General features: G+C 31.5%; 2 protein-coding genes across 2 annotated transcripts; one reads left to right on the top strand and one right to left on the bottom strand.

Moving 5' to 3' along the window:
* Positions 1–6,101: 6,101 nt before the first annotated feature.
* Positions 6,102–7,709, bottom strand: LOC8273365 (spermidine hydroxycinnamoyl transferase). Its single transcript, XM_002521497.3, has one exon. It carries the CDS (start codon positions 7,659–7,661, stop codon positions 6,312–6,314), a length of 1,350 nt encoding a protein of 449 aa, XP_002521543.1. The 5' UTR covers positions 7,662–7,709; the 3' UTR covers positions 6,102–6,311.
* Positions 7,710–9,673: 1,964 nt separating this feature from the next.
* LOC8273364 (S-adenosyl-L-methionine:benzoic acid/salicylic acid carboxyl methyltransferase 2) lies at positions 9,674–11,350 on the top strand. Its single transcript, XM_002521496.3, has 4 exons — positions 9,674–9,797; positions 9,920–10,324; positions 10,441–10,695; positions 10,834–11,350. The coding sequence occupies exons 1-4, from the start codon at positions 9,723–9,725 to the stop codon at positions 11,197–11,199; spliced, it is 1,101 nt and encodes a 366-aa protein (XP_002521542.2). The 5' UTR covers positions 9,674–9,722; the 3' UTR covers positions 11,200–11,350.
* Positions 11,351–12,602: the final 1,252 nt, after the last annotated feature.

Raw genomic sequence — 12,602 nt, forward strand, 5'->3', positions numbered from 1 at the left:
ATATGTGTGTGTGTTTTATATTTATAAAATTTTATTTTAACTATAAAGTATTGTGAAACTGACTGTAAATTTAGAGAATTAATATTATCCTTTAGTATAAATTTAAAATTGTCTACTATGATTTAAAAGTGTTCAATCTGGTTTCTGAATTTAATCTAGTTATATTTACGTCGTGTTAATAAAAATAAAAGTAATAAAGTATATTTATACGTCATTTCTCAAAACATGTCAAATGTTTCTTTGTGTAATTTAGATTGTTAGTATTAGTGAAGATGAGAGATTTTTTAGCTGGGCATTATGAATTTTGTCTAGTTTTACTCCATAGAGAAATAACCATACATCACAAAACTAAAACATCAAGGATCAAAGACAAAAGTCCTTACCAATTCAGTTAGCCTCTTCGGTTGATCTTTAGCTTTTAAATATTTTTAAAGAAAGAGTGGAGAATTAACAGCTGATTAGAAATGTTATTCTTCCTTTATTAACTAAGGATGAGAGTTAAGAGCTTGGTGGGTTAAAGGGTCATTATCCATCTAGTTTACTTTTGAGGAACATGCCATTGCCAGTTCAAAGTTTCGGGAGGGCTCGAGCCATCTCAGGATCTCTAACGTACAAGGACAGAAGAAGCTTTTAGCTTGACTAGTTGATCGCTGGGGGACATAGGTTTTGGTTTTAGTAGCTAAAAGGTGTGGCAATTATAGAACCCAAATTCTATGTGGTGTTGCTTTTGAGCTTCTAGTGAAGATATATATATATATATATATATATATACTAGTAACAATGATCATGAGACTTCCTCTAAAGAAGCATAGAGTTTGTTAAGCAATCAATTTAGATATTGCAATCATTAGGAAATGGCAAACCTCAATTCTTTTTTCATTGTTACATTCTTTTTTAACGTAGCATTGTCAATATGTATAGCCCCACTTAGAGTAATAATATGCTTTTTATTAAGATTAAATAAGAGACTGATGTATCAATCATGATAAAATTATGAGATAATCATCTTTTAACATTTACTTGTTGAGTTTTTTCTTAGTGATTATCGTATACAATATTATACAGTTAAATGAATAATTTATATTTGTATAAAATAAGATAGAATTTGATCCAAATTTTAAAATTTTACTCATATTTATAGAATCTTTTTGCCACTAATTTATTTTCTTAACTGTAAATATAAAATAATAATAAAACCTAAATTATGGAAATCTGTTTTATTATCTATATACTAAATAAAATATTTGTCACTTAGAATTGCACAAGCATTCCTTTGCTGTTCCTACAGTTCATCAAGCAAAAAGTGACTTCTACTTTATTGTTTTTGTCTGGAAGATTAGATGGCTAGCTAGTTCAGTAATGATGATCAATTTTTTGGGCTACCCTACTTTAATTACATATATATATATATATATATATATTGTTTTTTTTCTTTTCTTTTTTTGTTAGGACAGTAATGATTATTTCCACCTTCAAATGACAATTGGGGTTGTTGAATTAGTTATCCTCTTGGATTTTAAAACTGATTTTACCCAACTTAATGAAGCAACTTTTGCTTTCACTACTAGTGTTCATTGTCCCTCCTTACGACTATCAAAACACCTTTGCCTTGATCTATCTTCCTGGAATTTTTCCTTTCCTTTTCTTTTTCCCCATTGTAGGCATGCGTGTTAAGTGGAGGTGCATAAATTGAGTATTTAATATTACAGAAGATATAAATATGAGTGATTTATTTCTAATGCAGTCCTCCTTGCTGTTATCCATTAGGTTTGTTCAATAAAAAGTTTTCTTTTCTTTTCTTTTTGCCCCCCTTAGAGATTTTTACTTTTTAAATTTAATATCTCGAATTGATTTAATTAATTTAAAATGTACCGAATAAAATTTTATATAAATAGTAAAATATTATTTTAATAATAATAATACAATTACATATTTAAAATTTAAATTTAAAAATTTTAGTTAAATTTAAAAAAAAAAAAATCATTATATTATGTACGCATATTGGGTCCTCCAAAACAAAACTTTTGTTAGACAAAACCATCAATCATTCTTCTAAAGTTGACCATCTTGCTCTGTGTATTCATTCTTTTTTGTCCATTAAGTTACCTTTTTTGCTGAAATTTGGGAAGGAAGGAAAGAAAGACAAAGAAAATGAGGCAAATTTGCAATCATGCAGTAATGTGGCACCAATATGATTGGGCCGATAGCTTATCTATATATTGCAGAATACATATGCTCATTGCCTCTCACTTGATCTTGTTTTCGTGACAAGATATGATACAACATTCTTGTCTTTTAGGGTAGAATTAATATTGAGATTTTTTTTCATTCCTTTCCAATTCTAGTGAATAAATCTGTACCACTTTTTTATTGATTTTTACTCTTAAGTAAATGAAAATTAAATATTCAAAAAAATAAAAAGTTTAAGTTTCTTAAAACATAATTAGTTGAAATTAATATTTCATTTACCAACTTTTAAAAAAATTGATTAAGAATATTATGAACATAGAGTTACATGTTATTATTAAATATCAATTTATTTATTTTGTTCAATAATTACTTTACACAAGGTTAAATAAAGATAAAAATAGATAAAATAAAAGGTATTATTGTGGGTTTAATATTTTACTTTTAATTCTTTTATTCATTTTACAGTACATACACAATAATTTATCATGTTTTATCTTATCAGGGATCTTCTCTACTTCTGCATGCCAACACAAAGCAGTGGTATAGTAAATGGTCCAAGCCATTGTGGTATTGGTATAACCACATGCTGAGTGATTTCACTTGAGTTACCAAAAATATATATATATAGATTCTGATAGTCAATTTTTCATTGAAAATCCTGGAAGAATTTATATATCTTTAAAAAATAAAATAATTGGCTCATAATTGGCTATGCTTTCCTTTCTCAAATTCCCATTAAAAGAAACTATTAGGTAGGACTGTAAGGAATGGAACAATGCATGGGTTTACTGGTTCTTGACTATAAGCTTCCAATGTATAACCGCAATAATTATAAGGGTATGTAGTTCTTTTTCTTGCTGATAATTTGGAGTTTGTGATTTTACACTTTAATATCTACCAATTGGTATTGTGTCAAATAAACATAGCTCGAATGTTTAGTGTTCTAATTATGCTGAGATTTCAAGAACCGAAGTTTAGAGTTTGAGTTTAAAGAACTGGCATAACATTCTAACTATCGATTGAATTTTTAAAATTTATATATTATTTTAAATAGAATGAAAGTGTGATTAATTCGATCCAATTAGAATACACTATTAATAAAAAGATAATAATACCGGTTAAAAATATATATATGAATGATAGTCGATCTGATGATAAATCACATATAAAATTATACATTTTCTTAATGCTCTATTATAAAACTATAGCGGAATTAATTGATACAGTATCAAAATGTAACAAAAATAAAAATGTAGACTTCAAAATGGAAAAAGAAATACGAAAGGTTTCTATTTTATACTTTTTCCTTTGTCTTAGGCACATGACCATAAGAAGTTATCAAAATTTTGCATAGATTCCAATTGGCCCAGAACTTGATATTCTTTTCATTTCTCAAAAATTTGCAATGCATCAAAAAGGAATTTTTAGGTAGGACTGTAAGGAAAGGAGCAATGTTCATGGGCTTAGTGGTTGTTGACTATAAGCTAAATTACAAACTAGGAACCAGAATTGCATGCATGCACCAAGCTACTGAATGTGTCCCCCTGCTTTTTCATATAAAATATTCCCTGAGTCATGAAAGCTTTACTTGGATGTATGATTACATTTATGACAGTGCAAAATTCTGATCCTTGTAAGAATGGCAAGGCAACTTGTACTGTCCCATCTTTGTCAATGTGATTTCTTTTGATTCTTCAGGAATAATTTCATTAAGGGTGTTTTAAGGTGATATTATTTTACAACCTTTGTACATAATTTTCTTTTTAAGAACTTTTAATCCTTAATGTTTAAAGAGGAACAACCGATTAAAAGATACAAATTTTCATAGGTTTTTAAGAGTCTAAAAATTGAGAGATTTTATGAACTATTTTTTAAAAAATCTTTTATTTTTAAAATTTTTAGAATTATCTTTAAGTTTGAATAAAAAGAAAAAGATTGAACTATGAATCAGTTATATTATGTTTAAATATTTAAAATAAATATGAATTTGGAAAGGCAAATTTACAGAAATGAAAATATCTCATTCCTTTTCTGGTTTATAAACAGAATTTGGAAACGCAAATCTACATTTCGGAAAACTGGGTCATACCTAATCATTGAATTAGCAAGACAAACTTTAGGTTTCGGAGACTTGTTCTCCTGAGATATCACTCAAAATCTAACGTTAAAAAAGCTTGTGGTACCTGACACTTTGGTGTTTCCATGACAGATAACTGAGAACACAGGGAAAGAGAAACAACAGGATTTGGAATTAACACACTCAACCATTACACTGCAATCTACTGTGTCAGTGTCCGGACCCAGCAGTATAATATAATATAAAACGAACTTAACCACCCTAAACACCACTGTAAACACATCTACATCCACAGGGAACCCCTTGACCAAAGCACCGGCTCGTGAAAGAAATAAAGGAAATCCAGTCAGGTGCCAGAGGTTAATGAGGGGTGAGCTGGAGTGGGCGAAGGTTCAACACTTCATTTGGTTAGAGGAGTACTAGGGACTGGTCCATACTCGAAATAGGAAAAAAATTAAATATTATGTAAAACACACCGCCCATGAATAATAATAATGGATGGACAACTCGATCTCTTGCAAGGCACTGAACTGTTACGGGAAAAGTTGAGGTCCCTTATAGAATTTAAATTTATTGTGATAGGTAAGTTTTAGTAAACAATTAACTGGTATTAAGCATACTAGTCTTAATTCGGACAAAACTATATTGTCATGTTTTTCCAATTCCCTTAGCTACAGTATCTTGTTAATGAGTGGCCGCTTGACAATCCTAAGATCTCTTCTACTATTAAATATGTGTATTATTTATTCCTGTCTAACTGCATGTGATAGTTTTTGCTTTCAAGAACTTTTTCAAATTTTATGAAACTAACATAGACCCATCTATAGATTTAAGTTAATGACTTTGTGCTGTAGGATGATGGTGTTCCATATGCAATCCAGAATGCTTGCAGTAAGTGGACTTTGAGCTTTTCACCATGGAAGTTAGAACTTCATCACTTTTGCATTATTGATCCCTTAGATGGAATTACATTAATAGAAAACTCTTTTCTTGAGCAGTCGCAAAATATTGGTTTACATGAAATGTCTTTCTTTCTCCTACTACAATGATTAGGCCCTTAATCTCATTACAGCAACATTCACTCTGAACCTAGAGCTAATTCCTTGGTCATAAAATAAGTGACTTTTATCTCACCTTCTTCTACTGTATTTATTATTTGATCACTACTAACATGGTTGTCTTTTAGAGTTATGCTTCCGCTATTTTCCGTATCCATTAGCATAAGTTCTAATTCGTCATCCTGAATTATGATTATTTCTTGGAATCAATTATCTCACAGAAAACAGCATCTCTGCTTTCTAATAATCACTTTAATGAATGATAGAATCAATGTTCATTTCTTGATTCATTGTATCCAATAAATTTTCATTCTCACGTCTTACTCTTTAGTTTATCCCTTAATGGATTAGGGTTAAGAGTATGTGATTTTCCCCAAACTTTTGATTTTGTTAAATATCGTTTAATGTCACTTGCTTTGAATTTGTTTTACTCCATTTTGCCTTTTGCAATTCCATTTTATTAATTTACATAACTTTGTTAGTAGAAATCATTAAAAACTCACCCAGATCTGAATTCAAAGATAAATATTTTACTTTCAATTTAATATCATTGAATTTCTCAATTAAATTTCACTTTGCTTTTAAAAAATAAATATTATCAAGATAAATTTAGTCACACTTAGAATGATCGCAATCAATATTATAAAATGTTCTATTCCTTTATGAATTTTTATTCTTATTTGACTATAAATGTCCGAGTTAATGATTCTCAACAAATTGAATGAAAAACATGCCTCAAGGGTGTTTAGGGAAAGAAAAAGAAAAAAAGAGAAAGGAGAAGAAAAACTTGTAGTTCATTCATTCCTGGAAGATTTCAATAATATCTTACTAAATGTGCAAAGATCATACAACTACGATAATTTAAGCCACAATCTAATCATAGGTTTATTCGTCTTAATTTCTCCTTTTTGTTATCTTTCTATTCCTTCTTTAGTAATTAATTCTTCGCAAGTTCTCCTGAATTTTATTGATACTTGTCCAAATAATCAGATATCTTCATAGAAGTACTTCTTAAAAGCTTCCATATGAGCTACCTGCAAACATACTGCAAGAACTAAAGATCCATCTTCCTCAAGACCGCGCAGAAGCAACGAGTCCCCATCAAAATCATGAGTTCCTGGCCCCATATAAATTTCCTTCCCCCACCCAAAATCAAGACCGTACATTGGCAGAGTTAACCAGCTGACAACTCCTAGATTAGGGTTTCCATAGAAAGGCCCTTCAACACCTCCTATTGCATTCAGGTCCTGAAACCTTGTCAAATCTTTTTGTTTCTTCAAGAAAGCAATAGCTGAGTTCACATACTCATTTGTTACCTTTTCTATTGCCTCCCTTATCTTTCCTGAAGCATATCCTAGTGGCTTTGTTATAAGCTCACCGGAAGTGCTAATTGCAATTACATCAATAGTGGCATTGCCAAAATAACCATCAGGCAAGTGGGGTTGCATCCGCTTACGCAAATCAACGCAAACTCCCAATGCTGTTGGTTGCCCAGGCTGATGTCCTCGAGCTTTGCATGCAGACCTCCATACATGACCAGTCAAGGTCTCATATCTAGTATAAGCACGGCCAGTGTCTACACTCATTCCCTCATTAGCCTTTCTTTTTAATTTGTCAACTTGGTCTTTGGTCAGCTTAAGCATGGCTACAGTGGTTTTCTTTTTTCTTTGCTCCAAATTATTTGATTCCCCCAGCAGGAGCGGTGGATGATTGAACTCCTTATGGTCAAAAACTGGCTCCTCCATTGGAGCATTGCCAGCTCGCAGGACCTTCCTGTCGAGAAATGGAACAATGCCTAAGTGTTCGCCTCGGGCCATTCGTGCCCACTCAGATATAAAATGAAGCGCGCTTTGCCCATCTGCAACAGTATGAGATATACTTAAGCTAAGACTAACACCACCACATTGGAACTTCGTGAGCTGAACTAGCATCAGTGGTTGCTCATGTATCGGAAGCGTATAGTCCACAGGTGGGATCAGGTAGTTGAACGCAGGAGACGGCGAGAAGTCACCCAAATCCTCTAGTTTAGACTGTGATTCTGCCTCAATGAGCTGGACACCCACGGCACTGCAGTCAAGTTCAAGACGGCCGTTGCTCGTAGAGCGCAAACGCCCAGCAAGTGGATAAAACGGCACAAGTGCACGGCTTAACGAGTCTTTCAGGGTATTGATAATCTTATCAGATGGAGTGAGCCAGTCTGGTGATGGTCTGTAAAAGTAGATTGTGGGCACATGAGTCAGAATTCCTACTTGGTCCCATTCAGAAAGGTAAAGAGAACCTGTTTTCGTTGGGTACTTCGGCTTTACTGTGTAAGAGCCCTTGATGATGACAATCATTTTTCTGGTGCTATGAGATATCAGGAAAAGGATTCACCGCTGCTAATAGAACACTAGCTACTGATATTTAAAGGCAAATTAAGATTGAATATTTTAATAATTGATTCAGTTAGCGCATGGGTTGCAAATTCTGTAGTTTTTTAAAATGAATTTTACATGAACTTGGATAGTTCCACAGAGAGGCAGATTTTAGGGACATTTTATCAGCTAACAATGTTTTCATAGGACCAAACCAGTTTACATTTCTACACACTTTCCTGAAACGAATTTTACATGACATTATTTTATAACCTAAATTTTTGTTGTCTGAGTCATCGTTATTGATTAATTAGCTTTTCTTTTTCGAATGTTTAATTATTTAACTAATTTGTATAAAAAATTTCGTAAGAAGCTGATTTTCACTAACTTAATGATATAACACAACAATCGTGATACTTAAAAGAATGCGCCATTTATAGATAAAATTTTAAAGTTTATAGTTATCAAATTATTATATTTTGAATCTCAATCAATATAATTTAATTTTTTATGTAATTTATTTTAAAATTTTAATTAATTTGCACATAAAATTTTAAAAATATGACCAGATCAAATGAATACGGACTTGAAGTAAAATCTTAGAGATTTAAATTGTGTGATTTTACAACCTGTCAATTGAAACAGTTGAATGATAATCTATTAAAAATATATTAATATAAATTACTATTTTTCTAATAAATTTATGTAAACTACTTAAGAAGTTTTATATTTGAAATGTTACCGATAACAGTCTGCCATTGATATATATATATATGTAAATGCAGCATGGGAGTTGGGTTATAGAATGGTGATTTTGGAGCTTGATCATCTGTCTGTTGTGAAACTGATCACTCAAGTTGCTGAGGGAATTTGGCATCATAGTAGTTTGGTAGCAGAATTCTCCATAGAGATTGGCAAGTTCATCAATATAGAGAGTCGAATTTTGCAGCTCTTTCCTTAGCTTTTTGAGCGCATACTATGCCTCAGGGATTGACACGTCCTAATGTACACCCACCGGCATTGGTTTCTTTCTTGTGACAAGGTGTCCTGGGTTTAGCTAGTAGAGCTGTTGGTTGTTAATTTCTTTATTGGGAAAACTTTCCTATAATTTACTTATATCTTCAAATTTGAAATTTTTTTTTTTTAATTTTAATATCATGTGAATATGATCGTTAGCACATACTGTCAAATTTATAGTTAACAGTGTCTATTGCATATTATGTCAAAATCTCTTAAAAAATAATATGTAATTTAAGTACAGATACTAAAGTAACAAAAACCATATTACAAATTCTAAAATTTTGATATAAAATAACTATTTTCATTTAGATAATAGTTTACGTCAATTTAATTTAAATAATTTTAATATAAGTGATATAAATAATTTAATGTTTTATAATTATTTATAATAATTTTGATCCATTTTATTATTATTATTTTTAATACAAGGAAAGGGGAGTTAAGCCATGGATGGTCCCCTCTAAGAGGACAAGTATTAGCTGCAAGAGAAAAACAAGAAAAAAACTGAAAATGCTGAAATACAACCAAGAAGAGCTGATGAGGCCTCAAAAAAAGTCTAAAAGCCTCCTAATTACAGCCAAGCAATCTAGTTTTTATGCCTAAGACCACCATTTTTTGCTAATCCATCTGCAACAAAGCTTACTGTAGCCCAACTTATTGCCACTTTCGAATCATACTCAAAGTCAGTTTTCATAATTTTTGCTTTGATTTCTCCAAAGAATTTCATATCTATATATGGAATACATATTATTCTTCTTCATGAAATTATGTACCAAAATTGGAAATAGATTCAGCCCCCTGCAGTACGTTTCTAGCTTGGTCGATTATTAAAGTATGTAAAACATGTGCCTAAATAAATAAAACATGCAGAACATTTGCAACAAAAAAAAATGCTATACTTGAACATGAACCATAATTGGCTAGAATTAATGTGCCTATAAATAGTGGCAGACTAACCAAAGCACACAGCAAAGTGACAGAGAGAGAGAGAGAGAGAGAGAGAGAGAGTTATAGAGGGATCAAATGGAAGTAGGTCAGGTGCTTCACATGAATGGAGGAACGGGAGAGACCAGTTATGCTCAGAATTCACTGCTGCAGGTAAATTAAGTGTATATTGATTTGTTCATTTCTCAATGATGAAGATTAGTATTTTGATGAAATATTCTTGATGTCTTAGCTCATATTAACAATTATTTCTGGAACCTTGAATTTGTATGCAGCAAAAGGTGATATCTATGACAAAGCCAATAACAGAGGAAACCATGACCAATCTCTATTGTAGCATCTCTCCGAAGAGCCTATTAATTGCAGACTTGGGATGTTCTTCAGGGCCAAACACTCTGTTTGCAGTATCCGAACTCATCAGAGTAGTAGAGACAGTCTGTGGGAAGTTAGGCCATCAATCACCAGAATATCAAGTGTTCTTGAATGATCTGCCAGGGAATGACTTCAACACTATTTTTCGGTCCTTAACAGGCTTCAAAGAAAAAATGGAAGAACGAACGAAAGTTTCCGTAGGGCCATGTTTCTTCACTGGAGTCCCTGGTTCTTTCTATGGCAGACTTTTTCCTAGCAAAACCTTGCATTTTGTCTACTCTTCTTATTGCCTCCATTGGCTATCTCAGGTTAGTGTTTAACTAATCTCTTCATTTACTTTTTCTTTTTATAATTTCAGTTCTGGAATATTTTACATGTATTAGAGAAGAAGGCCTGTGATTTTATGTATTTGTTTTTCGTTTAGGTTCCTGAAGGACTAGAGGATAATAAGGGAAACATTTATATGGCTAGTGCAAGTCCACCGAGCGTTCTCAAGGCTTATTACCGTCAATTTCAGAAGGACTTTTCCATGTTTCTGAAGTGTCGTTCTCAGGAATTGGTAGCAGGCGGTCGTATGGTTTTAACATTTCTGGGGAGGAGAAGTGAAGATCCTACTAGCAAAGAGTGTTGCTACATTTGGGAACTTTTGGCCATGGCTCTCAATGAGTTGGTCTTAGAGGTACATAAACTTAAACAACAACAATAATGAGATTAAAATTAAGAATAATAATGAGAACAAACTGAAGGTGAAATCTGATTGCCTCATGCTTAATATAGTGCAGCATCTCTTGACAGAGAAATCATGTTAATGATGCAGGGACTCATTGACAGAGAAAAATTTGACTCTTTCAACATTCCAAAGTATACTCCATCCCCATTTGAAGTGAAATCCCAAATTGAAGAGGAGGGGTCTTTCGCCATTGATTGCCTGGAGGTTTCTGAAGTCAGTTGGAATGCTTATGAAAATGAAGTGAACATACCTGATGCATGTAAAGATGGAGGACACAACGTTGCAAAGTGCATCAGAGCCGTGGCTGAGCCTTTGCTTATTGGCCACTTCGGGTTCGACAGAGTAATTACTGACCAGGTTTTCTATCGTTACAGGTTAATCATCACTGATCGAATGGCAAAAGAGAAGACAAATTTTGTCAATTTAACGGTGTCTATGACTAAGACGGGGTGACCTAATATCATCATCCTAAACTGCTGTTGTTGTAGTGACCATTTTCTTTCAACTTTCTCGTCGTTGTTGGCTGTGAAAAATAAAATGCCCGTCTTGGGACTAAGAGGTATTGGGTTTAAGTTCTTTCTGATTTTCGCTTCTATAGTTAGAGAAAGTGTGAGAAGATGACTATCTTCGTTTTATTATAATCTATAATCTATAGTTTGTTCATCCTCTATATATTAAAAAAATTATTTTTATAATTTCTAGGTGCACTTGTGCTTCGATTATAAAATTAAATTAATAGATACAATTTAATAAAAAATTTAAAATTTAATATTAATTTATAATATTTTAAAAAATAATACATAAATCATTTTTGTTTTACAGAAATAAAATTAAAAATTTACAACACAAAGTAATTAATCCAACTGAGATAAATCGAGTGCAGAAAAAAAATCACATTGAAAAAAATTGAATTATATTGAAATTTTTGCAAACTCATATCACCTTTTGCATGAGTTTGTTCCTTTCAGGACACACTCTTCTATTTGAGTTCTCCAAACACCAAAAAAATTAACTAAATCCAATTCCATTGAATTGAGTTCTTGCATTTTTTGGAATTTAGATGAGTACTTTAAACAAATTCAACTTGTGATGTCTCAAACTTTCAACATAAGAATATGAAAAAACAAAATATATTCTTGCAACACAATAAATAAATTATAGGTATAACAAACAGTAATTTCAGGTGTTGAATGATACTTACTCTTTATGCCACCAAATGCTGAGCTTTCCATCAAGATGAACACAATAAAGCAATTCATTATTCGGATCAGGCAACAAATCCAAGAACTTACCACAATCTCTGGGTAACATCGTATTAAACAACATTGTTTCGTACTGCAAACCAAACACAATTAAATTTCTAGAAAACGTAAGGTTGTGTAAACTGCAAAAGGTTGAAGAAGTTGAGATAGTAATGGATTTCTAATTTTGGAAAGCAAATATTTTTTAGTTTTTTTTTTTTCTAAAATCTGTTAGGAAAAAGATATTAAGTTTTTTTAAAATCTGTTAGAAAAAGCTATTAATGAAACATTCATAAAAATGATACATTAGAGTGAATCTTACGTGTCAAAAACAGTATACATATCAAAATAAAATCCTACATGTCAAAACTTAAACGCATGAATTAAAATAATTTTAGATCTCATAAATTAATATATATTAGTCGTTTACCTTTGCGTTGCACAACTGTTATTATTATTTTAATTATAAAATCAATTTGATGAATATAATTTAATAAAATATTTAATATCTAATATTAATTTATAAATTTTAAATAATAGCAAACTAACTATTTTTCAATGTTTTTGATTTTTCTTAAAGTTTAAAACTTTAATAATGCAATAATATAAGAATTT

This window comes from Ricinus communis, chromosome 5 (genome assembly GCF_019578655.1).
Source record: "Ricinus communis isolate WT05 ecotype wild-type chromosome 5, ASM1957865v1, whole genome shotgun sequence".
In the NCBI taxonomy this organism is placed as follows: domain Eukaryota; kingdom Viridiplantae; phylum Streptophyta; class Magnoliopsida; order Malpighiales; family Euphorbiaceae; genus Ricinus; species Ricinus communis.

Coding starts and splice junctions, on each gene's coding strand:
- LOC8273364 (XM_002521496.3), top strand. CDS start 9,723: ATGGAAGTAGGTCAGGTGCTTCACATGAATGGAGGAACGGGAGAGACC. Junction 10,325..10,440: donor GCCTCCATTGGCTATCTCAG/GTTAGTGTTTAA, acceptor TTTTTCGTTTAG/GTTCCTGAAGGACTAGAGGA. Junction 10,696..10,833: donor TCAATGAGTTGGTCTTAGAG/GTACATAAACTT, acceptor TTAATGATGCAG/GGACTCATTGACAGAGAAAA.
- LOC8273365 (XM_002521497.3), bottom strand. CDS start 7,661: ATGATTGTCATCATCAAGGGCTCTTACACAGTAAAGCCGAAGTACCCA.